General features: G+C 37.1%; 1 protein-coding gene across 1 annotated transcript; it reads left to right on the top strand.

The window, feature by feature from the left end:
* The first annotated feature begins 485 nt into the window (after positions 1-485).
* pggt1b (protein geranylgeranyltransferase type I, beta subunit) lies at positions 486-16231 on the top strand. Its single transcript, XM_027167288.2, has 9 exons — positions 486-685; positions 1140-1258; positions 1873-1940; positions 2716-2867; positions 3757-3889; positions 11286-11331; positions 12134-12318; positions 13232-13340; positions 15192-16231. The coding sequence occupies exons 1-9, from the start codon at positions 501-503 to the stop codon at positions 15338-15340; spliced, it is 1146 nt and encodes a 381-aa protein (XP_027023089.1). The 5' UTR covers positions 486-500; the 3' UTR covers positions 15341-16231.
* Positions 16232-19355: the final 3124 nt, after the last annotated feature.

Genomic DNA, 19355 nt, shown 5'->3' with positions numbered 1-19355 from the left:
TCTTTCCAGAAGCAAATGGAGTCCAGCTACATCCTATAAAATCAAACTGTATCATGTGTGTTAATAGGATGGTCAATGTTAGTACCATGATCCATATGATCATGGTACTATGCCCTAAAACCAGTCTGCTCTGGTAGCTGGCTATGAAAACCCAACATCAGACCAGCTCAACTAAACAAACCCAAATTATAAAATCTATTCAAAATGTATATTTGGACTACTGGGAAAGTGACAGTAAAAAAAAAAAAAGTACAACGTGGCAGAATACATTTTTAGCATCATTTTCCTTCAGTGTGTGTGAGGGAGACACACACACACACACACAGAGAGAGAGAGAGAGAGAGAGAGAGAGAGAGAGAGAGAGAACGAACGAACCCACCCCACACTGTGGTTCTTACATTTTTCCAGATTTATTGACAAATTCAAAATATAAATATTGTCGGTGTTTACGCATAAAGGACTCCCAGATCCCTGTACAAACCGGACTTTTATTTTCGCGGATGTTTTCCCATAATGGCGCTCCACCGGAAATCGTCACTCTGCCTGCACAAGAAAAGATGGCGGAAGAAGACAATTCATTTGATGATTTTGAGCATATTGATTTTTTAAGAGACAGACATGTACGGTTTTTTCAGAGGTGCCTTCAGGTCCTACCGGAGCGATACGCTTCATATGAAACTAGCAGGTACATAAAGACGTTTACCACTGTTTTTGTTTTTAAACACGGTTTCCGTTTTTTTCTTTAAGCTAAGCTAATTGTGCTAGCCATGTAATTCATACAGTGTATCACAGGAAGACAACAAATTAACACTTATAATAGTACAAATGCTATCCATTTGACCTGTGATTTATATGTAAATAAGGGTATAAATAAAGACATTTACTTCTACGTGATTCTGTTGGACTACATACATTCCACGACAATACAAATAAATATTATATGTCGACTAAAAATAAATCGATGAGTTAATTAAAGGCCAGTAGAATTGTAACATGCTGATGTCACGTGACCTCCTTATTTATTCGAATAAAGTGTATTAGCTTTGTTTAATATACTGTATATGCACACGTTGCATAAAATAGTAGTATGTGGAAATATCTGGGGTTTTTCTTTCTTTTTTTTCTTTTTTTCATTCTAGGTTGACAATTGTGTTCTTTGCCCTGTCCGGACTTGATGTTCTTGATGCCTTGGATGTTGTAGACAAACCCAGCTTGATTGAGTGGATTTACTCATTACAGGTTTTACCCACAGAAAATCGTACGTACTGTGTCTTATTCTTATTATACTTATATTTACTTAATATACATAATATAGTTACTACTTGCAAAAGAAATTTTCTTGCAACTAAAAATTTATTATTATTATTATTATTATTAAAAAGGTTTTTCTGTTCGAATACAGACACATACTAGAGCTGGTATAATACATCAGTATGTTGTTATAGTAAGTATGTAAGACTATGTATCACTAATATCTGCAGACTTTTATCTAAGTAATTAGACACTGTTTAGGTGTTAAATTGTACTGTTAAAATGTTCACATTTAAAATAGTTTTTTGTTTGTTTTTCTTATTTTCTTTTTTTTAAATGACTAGAGCTTGTAGTAAAAAAAAATCATAATAATAATCTTTATTATAAACGTCTGTTATTATGGAATGATACAATATAATAAATTTCCCAAATTTATGTTTATCTGAGTCTTTTGAGTATTTATTTGTTTGTTTGTTTGCTTGCTTATTTAACTTACTGGTTATCATGCAAACCATTAGATGGCAGTATTGGTGTTTGTATTAGTGCTGAAAATCCCGGCCTTTAACATATTGACGGTTTGTTGCCTTTTATTTGTCCCCCCTTCCTTCTCATTATCACTAGAATCTAATCTTTGGCGTTGCGGCTTTCGGGGGTCTTCACACATTGGTGTTCCGTACAATGTCTCAAAGGTAGGATTCTGTTCAACACCTGTTCAAGACCTGCGTACACCTTGTAGCTACACTCACTGACCTTTTTTAGGAGACACACCTACTGCTGAGGTGCACTTATCAGGAGATATCAAATTACTTACTGTAGGCAGTATGTTGGCCTGTTTTATGCCATCCATCAGTTGAAAGCGAGCACCGCAGACAACTGCTGAACACGTCTTATTCAATTGGGTGATCATAGCAGTGAAATTGAAATGGTAGTGGTATGTTAATAGGAGTTGCACTGTTAAGCATATACGAGGGGCAGTAGTGTTATTTACTAGTCGCTTTATTTAACACAGAGACCACCCTGGCCCATTTTGGGGGTGTACAGCTAGAGATAATCAGATATTCATCTCAGTTAGAGATAATCATTTTTCTATGCACACTTTTTTTTTTAAATCAAATGAATGGAAGAAAATGGGGAAATGTTAAAAGATTTAAAACAGAAATGAGAAGAAGGGGAGAGACGATTAGACATAAATGTAAACTTGTGTACCATTTTTACTAGCGAATACCTGATAAATTGAGAAACTAATGAAGGTGTACCTAATAAACTGCCTGTTTTATTTACATTAATATAGTATTAAGTTAAGGGTTCAGCCTGTCAGAAAGTCCATCACTGTATGTTTGAAATTTTTCTGCTTTGTGACTGGTTTATATTCAGATTTACACTTTAAGTTGTCTGTGAATTTAACATCCTTTTGTAATGTTTGGTCATGTATATGTGGATAACTTTGTGTCATTTTGCTTTTAGGGACCCGGAACTCCTCATCCTTATGACAGTGGCCATGTGGCTATGACCTACACTGGCCTGGCCTGTCTCATTATTCTGGGAGATGACCTGAGTCGGGTCAGTAAGGAGGCCTGTCTGGCGGGTTTGAAAGCTCTACAGCTGGAGGATGGCAGGTATTTATTCCATCTGTTGTAGTAATCTAAACCCCAGATGCTCTAAAATGCACACAGGATATTAATCCTTTGATAGAAGTCGATATGGAGAGGGTTCATTTTTAGCTTAAGTCAATAGAACTAAACATCACCCATCAGAAACAAGAAAAAATACAGGGACTGTACTCATAGACAAATGTTAGAGCTTGTAATATACTGTAAGTAGAAAACAAATTAACTTAAAAATTCTCTTCTTATTATGTGTCGAACAACAGTGTAATTCATGTATAGTCTGACCAACTGGACAAAGTTATTTGAGCATTTAGATTTTTGTTTTTGTGTATAAAGTCATATGAGTGTTATTATAATATGGCATATGTGAATTGAGATTTTATTTGACATCACTTTGCTTCTGCTTCAGAATTCCTTGGCTTCTAAGGAGAGATTCCTCAAAATATACAATAAAGCATTTTGTGTTTTTGTTTCCTCATGCTCAGTTTTCTCAGAGTTAGTGCTGAGAAACAATTTAAGTCTCATCATTTAAAGTTAGAGAGACAAAGACAGAAGGAATCTGTCATTGAGTGAAATCCTTTGTACCACCACCATTTTTTTATATCTAGTCGAGTTGTGTGCGCTGTGCCTTCTTTGTCATCTTTGTCCACAGTGTTTAGGCTTCTGTACTAGCGTTTGGATGGCACTGAGACAAATCTAAACTTTTTATGCACTTGTAGAAGGTGGGGTTTGTCCTGTGTAGTAACATATCCCACAAAGTTCATTTTCTAACAGACATATGATGGTGTGTTAAACCTGTGCTTATGAGTGAATCTGTTCAGGACAGACCAGTGGAATCAAATGTGCTGCTCAGAGTCAGTTAAAGTGTTTGCTGTCTGTTTTTTTTCCTACTCTGCAGTTTCTATGCAGTGCCTGAGGGAAGTGAGAATGACATGAGGTTTGTGTACTGCGCCGCATGTATCTGCTATATGCTGGACGACTGGTCGGGAATGGACTGCACAAAAGCCATCGATTACATCAGAAGGAGCATGGTGAGTCAGAGAGACTTCCACTTTTAGGGTGATCAACTTTCTTTCTCAATAGCACGCAGCTAGCAACCCTGCACTAAAGACATTTAGTGGAGTTACAGAGACCTTTTTACTAACAACATGCTTTACAGTCACATTGCACTGATGTGTAGTCTTTTAGTTCCACACATCCACTCTAGGACATATACAGTATCCGATACAGTAATTATCTGAACACAAAAGCTGGGCTTCATTACTGCTGTTCTTCGTTTCAACCCTGAGAGCGTGAAAGAGTTTCATCTGGCTCAGAGGAAATCCACTGTGTATAAGGCAGTACTAATCTTTTAGAACACTGCTGAGTGCAGAAGTCTGTGTCTGGGAGGATTGTCGAAAAAACGCAGCAGTTTATCTACAAAATAAATGTGAGCCAACTTGGCCTCGCTTTCTGTGTGGGAGAGATCTTTTGTCTCCTCTGGCAATCACAGTGACACAAGCAAAATGTGGTCATCTGTGAGCTCGTGTATGCGGAAGGGGGCAGATAAGCGCTTTCCTCTGAGCGGGTAACGCTGCCCTGTGACACTGCCTGAGCAGCAGCGTGTAAGCCTGTCTCCATATTTATTCCATTTGACAACAATTCAAAACATAGCACAATAATTTAATGATTTATTTCACCACAGACCTAATCTAAAAAAAAAAAAAAGACTGTGTACTAACAGATATGTCAAAAGTCACTGAGTAAGTATGGTGGCGGAGACAGTATTACAGTGGATCTAAAAGCTTTTTAGAGGACAAGAAAGTTGAGGCTGTTATAAAGGCAAGGGCTGGATATAAGTTATAAGAGAATAAGATCACATTCAGAATGCTTTTAAACAGAATTATTAGATTTTTTTTTATTATTATTATTTGATTATGATTATCTTAACACACTTAACCTTTTTGTTACTGCTAATGAATAATAGCTAATAAATTAGACACTAAACATTTTTTGTTTTAGGGTTTCTGTCTTTCAATTTATAATAAAAGGTAATAATGTTTTGCACTTTTCTATTTCTAACCTGTATAAATAACTGTATGTGCTCCAGGAGCTTGTATTTAAAAAAAAAAAAAAAAGAGATGTCCTGTGTTGTTGGATTGTTCTCAGGTAGATAAAAATATACAGTATGGCGCTAAAATGGAGGGATTTTCAGGGCATAATCCTTTAGGAGCACATTTTGCTGTTTGAGTACTAAACCCTCCCATGAGGTAGGAAATAGAAAAGCGGTGCTTGTAAATATTTGGTTATTATAGATTTCAAATGTTGTCTAGGCTCCATTTAACTTTTCATGTGCTTTTCTCACGAATGAGGATGTCGAAAGGAACAGTTTCTTTCTCTCTTCTTGTTTGAAGCAGAGGTTATTGTTTTGCTTTTGTATTCTTTTCTGGTATCAGTCGTTGCTGTGTTTCCTTTAATCCATTGTGGCATGAAAAGTGTCGCATACATTTCAGGTTTACTCTGAGATTACACAAGTGACATTAACTGTTTATTTAAACAAGTCAGGTATAGGGACTGATTAATATAGCATTAAAATGCTATTTAAACTCAGTAGGGCATATTGGAATGAAATTGAATCATTTGGCTGTGTCTAAATAAAACAGTATGTGACTAATTAAGCTAAACAAATTGCTGATGACTGTATGATTGTGACTATGTATCTAGTGCCCAGTTGTGTCTGTATCTGTAACTGGATTCATCTGGAGACATTGCTCACTTCAAATCGAGATAATCCACGCTACATATTCACACCTACACTCTTGTACCGGCCCATTCATGTAGTTGTACTTTGATATTGTACATAGTCCCTAGTTCTTTGTTATTTTCTGTAGCTCTGCGTTTTTATGTAGCACCGTGGTCCTGGAGGATCACTGTTCATTTCACTGTGTACTGCACCAGATATTGAGGGTTGAAGCGACTCGACTGTGTTGCATCAAATATCAGAATTGGGGAAAACATGTGGAGGGATTTGAGTACAGTAATACCTCGGGATACGAGTTTAATTCGTTCCGTGACCTTGCTCGTATCTCAAAGCAATTTTCCCCATTTAAATGAATTGAAATCCCATTAATCCGTTCCAGTTCGCAAAATTCCACTCCAGTTGTTTTGTTTGTGTTTTGAATATGAAAAATGTACAGTATCTGTATTTATAAATGACAAATATTGTATAAAACATACAGTAATAAAAGAGAATATTAAAAAATAAACTGCTTTTACTATAAAGTGTATTATTTACCTTGGAGATCAGATGACTTGAGCTAACGGAAGATGCGCATGGAGGTTGAGGAAGTCTTTTGAACCTTCTGTTGAGGTTTTGTCTCGTACGTTCACTTTCGTTCATTTACTAAACTTCACTAACATTAATGAACTTAACTGAAATTCTCTTAACTGAACTTAATTGCTACAATTTCTGTTTTCTTTACATTAATTTTCTTCATCACTTTTCTCTTCTTGTTTTTGCTTTTTTGTCACTCTTTCCTCAGTAACATCTGCCGGTCCTTTTAATAAAAACCTGTCTGGTCGGCATATTAAATGCGGTGTAGTTGCACAAGTTAAAATTTTTTAACAGATCCAACGCTCAAAACGGATCCGAAAATTGCGGATCCGCAGGTGGTCGGCACCTCACGCAGCGCCTTTGCGTTCATAGGAAATGAATGACTTCCGGTTTATCGGCAGTCGTTTGTCGTGTGCAGTGGAAAGATGGCTTTAACCGGATGAGACGCGGGAAGCTGAGGCGCACAGAAACAGAGCACATGTGGTTGTTGGGATCTTTGTTTTGGCGACGGCGTCGGCTCGGATGCTCGTATCTCAAAGATTTGCTTGTATCTAAAGGCAAAAATTTGGTCGAATCACAGCTCGTATCTCAAAAAATCCATATGTCAATGCACTCGTATCTCGAGGTATCACTGTATTTCACAAATCTTCTGGGATGCTCGAGTTTACATAGAATGTGTGTGTGGGTTAAAGCACCTAGTGTTTGACACAACACTCAACAGACTTGTGTCAAATTAAATTGTGCACCATTCCACCATACAATTACATTTATATTACATAATGTGAAATAAACATTTCAAATGAATCAAGCCAATATGTCCTCTGAAAACCAGTGTTGTATAAAGTAGGCTATTAGAAAGCAATACTTTAGTAAAAGTACAAGTATCGTACTAGAAAAAGACTTTGGTAGAAGTGAAAGTTACCTTTTAGAATATTACTCAAGTAAAAGTCTTAAAGTATTTGATATTTACTGTACTTAAGTATCAAAAGTAATTTTCTGATATTGAATGTACTTAAGTATTTGAAGTAAAAGTAAAAAGTAAAATTTCAGTGATTTTCGGTAGGCATAAGAGCAGGGGCAGTTCTAGGGTTTCATCTTTAGGGGTTTTAGCCCTCAGTGAGAATTTAAAACAAGAAGAGTTTTATATTATATATTATATGACTACATAGTAAGCCAAAAGTTATGGTATTATTAAATGGCAAAAGTGGACACCAAAATTGTATGCATGATGTAATGATGCCGGTCTTGAATCAAATCAGTTCATGTATGTGTGCATTCTCTACAAACAGTGTGACCAATGAATGCAGACATTAATAAACAAAATATATTCAAAAGACAAAGACCAAATCAATAAATGTTATTTTTATTTAGTATTGAATGGATTGTTTGCATTAATATTTTGTTTGTGTTATCAACTCTGGTAATAAGAATAGTGAAATTTTACTGCTTTTGGTTGCCGTCTTTGCGGCTTTCCACCGATTAACGTTATAGATAAATGCCTCGAGTTCTGACTGCGGAGCATAATGCAATCTAATCTAGGAGCAGTGATTTGCCGCACACATTTCTTCTGATTTTATTTTGTAGTAACGAGTAACGAAGATGCTTAGTGGAAATATAGCGGAGTAAAAGTATATATTTTATCTAGGAAATGTAGTGGAGTAAAAGTGAAGTAAAGTCCTGGGGTCTCATTTATAAAACTGTGCGTAGGATCCATGCTAAAAGTTTACGTACGCCCAAAAGCCAAAAATGGCGTACGCCAAAAAAAATTCCGATTTATAAAACCGTGCGTACGCACACCTGTAAGCAATCTTCCCTTTATAAATCACAGATCACCTACAGATGTGCGTACGTGAACCAGCCTCAAATCCCGCCCTGTACACGCCCATTTTTAACCATAAATTGTCAATGCAAATCACTGCGCGAGCACGAGAGTGGACCTCATTATAATGAGTTTCCTCTGCACTCTGAAAAATGGGGTGAAGAGCCAGCGTCTCGGGGGGTAGCCACTGTCGCCTGCAGGTTATAATTATATTAAAAGCAACATTGTCATAATTATATTAAAAACAAAATTGTTACAGTTTCTACTTTTTAATATTGTTAAACTCCAGCCATCACGTAATGTACTGCGCCTGCATTTAATCTTTTCCTTTCACTGCTATGTGTCAAGATAAAGGAATCATGTGTTGAACCAGGCCAGCGTGCCACAATGTTTGTGAGGGTCATGTTGGAGTCACATGATTTGCATATTAAGAGAATGCACATCCTTTCTATTAACATACCTGTAAGCAAATTCATTTTCATATGGTGCCCTTATAGCAACATGAGCGAAGTCAATTGCGCCGATTACATTTGGGAAACCAGACATTGCTGCAAATTGCATTTTAATTTCGGCCTGTTCTCGCACAATGTAGGGGAACCTGATGTATCGACTACCCATATTAAGTATACCATTCGAAACGACAGATATTCTGGCACTCAGGGACGGCTGTGATATACCAGACCTATAGGGTGAGATGATAGATTCCAATAGAATTATTTCTTATACAAAAAGGTCTTAGACACAAAGTTGACGATTACTTATATATATATTTTTTATATAAATAATTTACCTGTCTGCCAATTCCCGCTGGAAACAGCCGGTTGCCAAGAACCCCAGAGTGGTGAGGACTTGTATTTGGACTGGGATGGCATGGTTCCGGTGTGTTGCCCTCTCTAATACTGGACCCAATTCAACACATACATCTAAGAGCACAGCTCTAGGGAATCTAAATCGGCTTATTAGCCAGTCATCATCATGGGCCAGGAAATCATCATGGTCCCTGAAATCTCGTTCTCTCCTTATTCTGCCATTGGCGTAATCCTCCAACAGTGCCAGCCATCATGAAGCATTACATACCCGGGTCACCGGAGGATTTATATGTTTCTAGCAATTAGACTGATAGTTAACACTTTGACAAAATCACAGAATTAATTTGTGGGCGAAAATGTAAGACGGAAATGTTATAGTGAACACATGACGGTTTTGTAATGAACACCGTAATAGTTAGGACCGATGATGAGTACAGATTGTGCTTCATGACTGTATTTGCAGACTTTGACATTTTATGATATATGTACATTAAGGAAAATATTTCATTTTTACACTGTGCTCTGCAGTTCTCTAATACATGGGTATTTCATGCTATTCTGTATCACATGTAGTTCGGCCATCTCCTCCTGCGCTCCTGTTATGGACAATGTGACTGTAAGGCAGCGCTGATCATTCATTCATTCATCTTCTATCGCTTATTCGAACTACTCGGGTCACGGGGAGCCTGTGCCTATCCTCAGGTGTCATTAGGCATCAAGGCAGGATACACCCTGGACGGAGTAGCGCTGATTATTATTATTATTATTTTATTTTTAATACATTTTGAATTACATTTGGATTTTACTAGATCTGTATATATAGCCTAAAACAATCGGCACAAATAACACTGTTGGATTTAACCTTCATGATAATGTGGATATAACATATGAAATGGAGTGAAAATTAAATGTCATTAATTCTTATAATCGTTCTTCTCACATGAATTTTCTACAATCTAACTTCAGTTCACGACATCACCATCTGTGTCACCAATTCCCTTTGTCTCCAGAATGTGCGTACGCACGTCTCAAAGTCTGCTTAAAGGTGCGCACATTTTCCCGTCAAGTTTGTTTTTTATAGATCACAACCTTTGCGCAAAAACTGGCGTACGCACGTTTCTAGCTCCGTTTTGTGCGTATGCACGCTTTATAAATGAGACCCCAGATATGTGAAATTTCTGCTTAAGTACAGTAACGAAGTATTTGTACTCCGTTACATTACAACACTGCTGAAAACAGGCTGGTCTTTATTATGAATCTGGAGAGTTAAAAATTTAAAAAAAAATGGAATGGAAAAACATTGGCTTTCTCAAATAATAGCTATAGTTCAGTGACTATTCCTTTAATCATACCTACATGATTATTCAAACAATATAATCAGCTAATAAAGGATTGTGGGTGAAAAACTAGGAGTAAGTCTCAACGAATTGTGTCCCCCAAGCGGCAAAGGGAGACTGCTAGGATTATTTTTTTATTGCTTTTGAGATTGTTTGATGCAAAGCATATATGGGTCATCAGAAAATGGTGTTCAAGCAGGGTGCATGGAGTTTTGTTTTCTCAGAAAACATCTGAGTTTATTGTAGAGGCGATATGAACCCTCACATGATGTTGGTGTAAAGTACCCAAAAGGTTTTAGCTTTGTCAATCTAAGCACTTTCATTCATCAGTAGGGGAAAACCCTTCAGTTAAAATAGGAAAAGAAACTGTACAGGCCAAAAACATATTGTTCTTTAAATTCTCACAAAATAATTTCAATTTATTACAGGACTCTGGTCAGACATAAGAAACTGGGATCAATACATACAATAACGTGTTCTAGAAATGCACTAATTGTGTTGAACAATTGTGTGAACCGTTTTTTTATCTAACGTGACATTGTCCCTTGGTCTCACCTTTTGTAAAAAAAAGTACAGCTACACCATGATACAAGGACCAGACCAGGCCTGGTCCAAGCTTGTTAACTAGTTAGCAACTGCTACATTTCGTTAGCAACCTGAAACACCTTAAACGGAAGGTGAAAATTAGCCCACCAGCTAGTTTTAATAGTATTCATTTGGTTAAGATTGGAAAATTGCCCATATTGAAATGAGTCATGTTAGCATCCTGCTCATGCAGGTAGCTAGATTAGTCACTTATTTCCTTTAGTCTGTGTTAATGCATTGCCATGTCAGCTAATTTCCTAGTTAGTACTGTGTTATATTAGCTCTCACTTTATAGCATAGTCACTAACATGGGGCTGGGTATCTTTTCACTGGAGCTTTTTCGCCTACCAAGTGGGCAAGCTAATGAATTTAGTAAAAAGTAAAAACGTATCCTAATCATGACCCCTGTATTTACACACGTACTCAAGTGACAGTAAATGCTTCTGCGATTGTACACAGTATAATAAAAAAAAATGAATACTACAAATTAATTTCCAAATCTGTTTTGTTTGTCATTAACTGTAGGATTTATGTAACCCCTTCTGATTGAATCATTCTTTTCAGTCCTATGACAACGGCATTGGTCAAGGAGCTGGCTTGGAGTCTCACGGTGAGTAAAGCTTATTTGAAACGTTGTATTGTACTGCCCACGCAAACGGACCTGCACGTATCAGCCCCTTCAGGATGTGTCTGCCATCTGTCGCTTCCTTGTCGCTGTTCAATGTGAGCAGGCTGCATTCTCTTTCACCATCTATTCATCTTCCCTGAATAGTCATAGCTCACTTGAGTTTCTGCAGCTACTGGGATCACTGTGTGATTCAACAAAAGATCACAGGACTTTGATCTTCCCAGAGCTCCACCTTTAACAGTAACTCACCGGTCAGGCACTATTATTTGGTGGAACATCCCAGGAAGTGAATCTAAATGCACAGGACAGGAGTGCTTCAGGCACTTGTAATTTTACTCCACATTTGACCAAACAGTTTCTATATTTAGTTATAATTGTTGCATATTACTCACAATCCACTTTATGTGGCTAGGACAACTTACTTCAAGATCTTAGCTCTGTCTTGTTTTATGTATGACAATAAATGCTACTTGACTTGACTCTTGACTTGTTACAATTAGCAGGTATATTTAACCCTAACCCAAGTATCAATATTATACGTAATTAAAATCTTAATAAATCTTTTTTTTAATCATAATTATAGGAAAATCTATAGAGGATTTGTGTCGGGTCTAACATTTATCCCGTCCTGTCACCATTTCCGTTCCATTTGCTACATTTCCGTTCTCTGACTATAGACTACTGTCTACTGTGTTTGATGGGAAGTGCTGACTGAAGGACTGACTGAATATTCCACATGCTATCATTAACGCACAGTATTATTACTGTCTCTCTCTTTTCTTAGGCGGCTCCACATTTTGTGCCATCGCCACGCTTTGTCTGATGGGGAACTTAGAGGAGATGTTTAGCGAGCGCGAACTGAACCGAATACGCAGGTGGTGCATCCTCAGACAGCAGAATGGTTTCCATGGACGCCCTAATAAACCTGTGGATACGTGTTACTCATTCTGGGTCGGGGCGACACTGGAGGTAAAAGAAAGCCTGTGTTTCTGACATCCGCTTATGTTGGAGGATTTGTTCCAACAGATATTCAGTAATTGCACGGCAGACATTATGAATAAGGCTGCATGAGATACGAGACGTATTTGAATGTTGCTGAAATCAGGTCGCGTATTCCTGAAATACTGAGCTGACATTCCAGAAACTTTCCGTATTCTTTCTATGAAACGCACAAACACTTGTGGCTCTAATGATACAAGGAACATTTAATCACTCTGGAAAGCAGTAAATGATTACACAATATTTCCTCCTAGTGCTCCCACAAATATTCTCTGAATATCCGTTACACATCGCTTTAAATGAATCGGAATTATATAATGAGTCAGAAAGCACATTGTTATTAATTACACGATTCCTCCCAGGGGAATGTACTGTTTTAATAGCATACGTGTTGCGTTTGGCTGTTAGAGCACAGTTCTTCAGTGTGTATTGTCTGCGTTTGATTGATTACTGTCAGTTAGAAGAATGTGTGTTTGTCCTGAGCAGAGACCTTTCACTGTTGCTGCGTGTTCTCTGTTTGAGGAAACAGAGCAAATGATTGTTTGTTTGTTTATATTCCAGCCGTTCCAGCAAAGACCTTACTTTTATGCTGGTAAATGGAGGATCAGGGATTTTGCAGTTTAAATTGTACGGTCCAAAAAAAAACAAACATTATATCTAATAGATGCCATATTTTTCTACTCATTGCAGGGCTAATGCCTTATGATGTGGTAAAAATCCTGAATTTTGTATTGAAATATATTTCATATTCTCCACCATCTTTGACTGTGTGTTTTACATCAGCTTAGTGAATCTGTTTTGCTCCGTGTTGTGTAATTCACCACCAATTGATGTACATGCTTCTACTTGGAGAAAAAATAGTAATCAAACTAAATCTTTTCAGCTCCTTGATGTATTTCAATACACCGATTTTGAGAAGAACCGAAACTACATCATGTCCACTCAAGACAGTTTGGTTGGTGGATTTGCTAAATGGCCAGACAGCCATCCAGGTAAAATTACAGTCTCTCTCTCTCTCTTTGTGTTCTCTCTCTCTCTCTGTGCATTCACTACTGCCATCTGAAACCACAGTGTAATTCAGTACATGGGGTGTGAATGTCTAATTAATGAGTACAGGCTCAACTGCAACAGATTGTGTTTAGGTTACCGGAAAATTTCCGTTCACGTCGAGGCAGTTTGATTGTTGGTTCGTTTCCATCTCCATATTTTATTTTTTCAGTACTCCTATCAGTGTTCTAGAGATAGGAGCAGTGTTTAGAAGAGAGGTTATGCAAGGTTGCAAGGTTATCTAAAGTTTATGTTTTGTACTTTCAGGTTTTTATATATATATAAATTCCTGCTAGATATTTTGTGTTTTGGTAAACATGAATAATTCTTGAGAATGAACTCTAATACAGTGGCTCTGGAAAGTATTCACTTTAGACCCTTTCTGTTTAAGATTTCATTTAGAATGGAGTCAGTTTACATTTATTTTTGGCCATCATATATATATATATATTACTAACACAACAGATAGGGTTAGTGACCTCAGCAGGAGACATGGCAAACAGTACTTTTAAGGAATATTGCTTTTGATTTAAATGCTCCTTAGATGAAGATGGACAGGAAGTAGGGCCACCAGTTTTACCAGAAGCACCTCAAGTGGGAAAGTACAGATCATTGAGCTTGCTATCAAGTGAGCTGACGTGCTGTGAAGTGGGTGTGGCTTCTACAGGATGTATTTCTGTTCACAAAACAAAGGTTAACAGAACATATTTGTCCATATTGTGGTCCACATTTGTCCATATTGTGGCACTTATTGCACTTACTCTGTATTCATTTCTTGGTTCTTGAACTTGTATAAAAGCAATATCACACTCTCGGTCATGCAGAATTACTTAACTGTGATCAATAAATAAATTGAATTTGCCTTTTGTTGCAAGTTGTAAAGATATAGAGACATCCCGACTTCATCAATGCAATCACGATTCAGTCGAGCTCAGGATAGAGTGCTTTGGATGGGGGCTCTGAACGTTTAGCTAAATAAGATTTTTCTGTTTTTGATTCTTAATTCATTTTTGATTTTAAAACATTTTTGTTGTCACTATGGATTGTTGTGTGTAGATTAATAGCAAAGTGCAGAAACTGAAGTCAGCTACATACGTTTCATACCCCATTGTATATTTAAAATAATAATTCTTCACATTTTTGATTAGGACTTTTGTGTATGATGTTTGTTTTTAGCAGAACCTTAAGGATATACTTGTTACAGTGATTATATAGGTACTGATGTACATTATAGTTTGATTGCTTCCATGGTCTTTTTCATTATAATTCAATTTGAGCACATGCTAAGCAGAAATCCTTTCGACGATACTCCCTCGGGAGCAACAGGACGGCTAAAATGGACTCCATGCATTATTCATGATCTGTTAAAGAGGCCATATTCTGCATTAGAACTCTAGATTTTTGTCCATATATACACACAAGCTGGAACGACATCCTAAATGAACTTTTGTTTTAGCAGGTTTTCCTGTTCATTGCTGAATATATTAGCAAATAGTCAGTTTTAATGGCTGTGCAAAGATACTGGAGTAAAATTAGTGCAAGCTATTGCATAGTGTAATATAGTGTAATGTATATGAAGCACATCTATTTAGCACTATAGGTGATCATAAAAGTGTGAGCTAGAGAGAGAGTATGTCTGTACATCTGTGTGAGTTTGTGCCTCTGTACATGAGAGTAAGTGTGTGTGTCTGTGTGACAGTATGTCTGTACATCTGTGTATCTGTGTGAGTGTTTCTTTGTGTCCTGTTCAACTGACCCACATTTACTTCTATCTGTCTCGTCCACCTGCCTCTCAGACCCTCTTCACACCTATTTCGGCATCTGCGGCCTGTCTTTGATGGGTGAGCCCAGTCTGCTGAAGGTTCACCCGGCGCTGAACGTCAGCTACAGAGCCTTTGAGCGCATGCAGCAGCTGCACCGGACATGGAGGGAGAACTGCACATGACAGAGTGACACACATCTATTCAACCACAACAGCCTCCGAATCACATGCAAGGACACACCTCGTCCCTCTGAGCCCAGCTGCATTAACTTTAGCAGTAGATAGAAACCAAGCTGACCATGGACCGTCTTCCATAATGGAGGCGAGGAGGAGGCGATGAATAAATAATTGGGTCCAGCTTCATCTATCATTAAACCTGAAACTATCAGTCGCTGCTTAACCCAAGCACAAGGTTGTTTGGGTCCCTCATGCATCAACAAGGCGACTTGATCCTCACCACCTAGGTTTCTTTTAATGAGCTGCAATCAGGTGTTTTGTTAGATGCTGGATAGATGTGGTTAAATGTCTCTGTTTTTTAATTTTGTTTGCTTTCAATATGTTTTACTTCATGAAAGAAATCTATTCAAGCAAAACGTCCTTATGACATAATCATGAAACTATTCTTCGTTACAATAATGTGATCTCCAATAACATGCTACTTGTATTTATAACATGCTTTCGTTTCAAAGTTAAGGTTATTGTGTTGTTTTAGTAATAAACAGAGCACCTTTTGTCTTCAGTGAATGTGCCTCAGATAAATAACTCATTAATTAATAACTCACCCTTCCTTTAACCCTATCCCACTTTGCTGCAAATTGACGTCACTTCTCAAAAAAGACACTTGAATGTGTTCCAGCAAAATTGGAGAATTTATTTTTTCTATGCTTATAAAAATAGCAATGTTAGAGATTAACAAAAAAACAAAAAAAACAAAGCCTTTGTATAAGTATGAAATGCCAATACTGTAAATGACGATTTCAATGTGATTAATAAATAACTGTCTTTCATGTCAGAAGAGCTGAAAGGCAGTGCATATTTAAAAGGTAAATGAAATAAAGTATTAAATTTCTGTTATTCTACTGCATTTGGTCATTATTCAGATGGATGGTTAAAAGAATCAAAAACAAAACTCTTAGTTTCTTGTTCATTTAAGTTTATCCTAATTAATACCTGCTTAGAACTGTAGCCCATGTCAGCATGATCTATCTCCAGACAGGGACGTTTGTGGTCAAATAACAAGAGACATCATGTTAGAAGTTTAGATATAATTAGCAAAAATCTTTTCTTTCGCTGTCACATAAAACAGAGATCACAACATTGTCTTAATGTGCTTTAGGTTAGTTGAGAAACTTTAATTTTATACTTACAGAATAGTATGATGAGTTTATCACATTTTTTGAGGGTAAAAATAAATCCATCTATCCATCCATTTTGTGTACCGCATATCCTACACATATTGCATATCCTTGTGGAGAGCCCTGAATCTATCCCAGGAGACTCGGTCCAAAATCAGTGCACAATGTAGTCACACACCCATGCAGACTATGGAGAATTTAGACTTGTGAATAAGCCAACAACACGTCTTTGTACAAAGCCTGAAGCAGAGGGAGAACATGCAAACTTCATGGCCTGAAGGCAGGACTCGAACCCCCAGGTGCAAAGCAAACCACTAAACCACCTGGTTACAATAAATTATATATAATATGGATTGTAAATAAGGATTGTGCAGATGATTTTGGCAGGAATTCCCAGAAGATTACTGTTTAAATCTAAGGACTATTATCAATAATATTAAAAAAAAACACGTTTTTCCTTTAACTTCTGCCTGACATGCTGGTTCTTAAGTAGGTAGCTTTGTTAAATCGTATGTATTGAACATTAGTTTAGTTTAATGTTAAAACTAACAGTAAACTTAATTCTTATAATCATCATGCTGCTACTGTATATCTTGTGTGTAAAAAAGGCAAACATTATGTCATAGAATTAAAAATGTACTCAATTGATGTTCGGACTTGCAAGATCAGATTAATGTTGCTTTTGTGTTACATTATTCATGACAGAGTGTTTTTGTTGTGTTCCTGGAAGAACATCTGAGATCAGGCATGTCAGAGATCCAGCTTCACTGCCGTAGACATGGCTAGCATTATTGATTCAGAGGAAGTAAATTGGCTCTGGCAGCAACTCACATGCTATAATCACTTTTCTGTAACTGAAATAGCTTCACCTGATGTTAAAAGTTAACTGATAGAGCAGCTAGTTAGAATGAAATTCAGTTACTGCATGAAAGTCTACTGCACAATAGAGTCTTCTGTTGTCTTACAGCGTCGTCTTCTTCACTCTTCAATCACGCGTCTGTTGAAATCACAAAACTCCAGACTTCTGATAGTACCTAGAATATCAAAGACCTCTAAAGGTAGTTTTTCAGATTTATCTCCCAAACTTTGAAATAGACACATTCTCCTAGATTAAATACATCTTCTTAGCCAGGCATACACATAATACATCCTCTGATCAAATGCACATTATAATCTTGTGCTCTAACATTCTGAACACCAGAATTCCTCTTCACTTGTTTCTCCTTTTCTACCTCACAATGCCCATCCTGAGGCATTTGAAGATTGTACCAGCTCCTATTGTATTCCACTTCATGATTTTGGACCTTCAAAGAGAGGTTGCCAACCCCATGAAGACTTTGAGGTAAACAACCTCTCAATCACGTACATTTATGGCATTTAGCAGACACCCTTACAACTGAGGGTTAAGGGCCTTGCTCAGGGGCCCAGTAGTGGCAGCTTGGTGGAAATGGGGTTCAAACCCATGACCTTCCGATCAGTAACCCAACACCTTAACCACTGAGCTACCACATCAATACACAAAATAACATTCTACATACGCTGTATCTCCTTTGTTAAACATTTGAAGGCTCCAACATGGAGTTAGTATTAAATCTATAATGAACTCAGATGTTATGCTAATTTTTGAGATGCTCAGGAGCTGGTTACACAATTCCAAATGTCTGTATATGACCGTAAGAGGACATTATTTCTAAACAAGATAGTTTATGGTAATTCACACTGTCTAGTGTTTATAATGATTTATAATCATGCTATCCTGTGTCACCCAAATAAGGATGGATCACACGAAGCCTCGAGCCTTAACCTGGACACTCTGGACAGTCTGCCAACGATCAAAGGGCACAATCACACACACATACACACACTCCGCACAATTTAGACATGACAATCAGCCTACACCTGTCTTTGGACTGGGGAAAGAAACCAGAGTGCCTGGAGGAAACCTTTGAAGCACAGGGAGAACAAGCAAACTTCAAATGCAGAAATTTATAGGACTTTCTGATGCCTAATTAAGTGCCATATTATATATACACATGTCAGTAATGTACACTGTCATGAACAATATGCACTGCTCCTTTAAATTAGAAACTAATATTGACTTTATAAAAAATATACAGTTTGCATTGTAGCTTAATTAATTTATGAAGCAACGAATTTTATTGTCTGTAAGCAATTATATTGAAGTGAGTGGAAGAGTGGAAACTACTCTTTAGTCCTCTAATGTCACATGAGCCCACACTAAGAAATAAAGCAATATTATAATGAAAGAAATTTGGTTGTAAGACCTACAGACCATACTGGAGAACCTCTAGGTCATGATCATGATGCTGAAACATGCAAAAGGTGCAAACACTGAAACTACCAACCTACTGTATAATACAGGTGAACTACACTGATATAAGTTATAGATTAATTGGAGATCTGTTTAGATTTTGTACTTTCTCCCAATATAGGTGATCAGACCGGTTTCAGATATTTTCAATAAAAGAATGTCAGTTTCAGAGTAGAATAGTAGCAGAGTAGTTTGTCTCGTTAAGTGAGAAAGACCTCTACTATTATAGTATTATTTGCTGCATTAATCTCATTGTTCTAATACAAAAAAAAATATCCTCACTCTGTTTAATGATGTCCTACCCAAAATTATGTTTAACTACCCACTGATAGAGGAGCCAGTGGAATCTAAGCTGTGTTTGATCCTAGGCTGCAAATTTCTAACCCTTAACCAGAAAAGGCCAAAATTTCCCATCAACTTAAATTCCTACTCGTCATCTTGGGGTAGTTTTCTTAAGTTCCTTCCTAGTTTACAGAATGATGAAAAAAATGTACACAAAATCAGAAGTAAG

The sequence above is a fragment of the Tachysurus fulvidraco genome, chromosome 14 (genome assembly GCF_022655615.1).
Source record: "Tachysurus fulvidraco isolate hzauxx_2018 chromosome 14, HZAU_PFXX_2.0, whole genome shotgun sequence".
Classification (NCBI taxonomy): Eukaryota; Metazoa; Chordata; class Actinopteri; order Siluriformes; family Bagridae; genus Tachysurus; species Tachysurus fulvidraco.
Note: the sequence above shows the minus strand (reverse complement) of the source record. Positions and strands in the feature narration are given on the sequence as shown.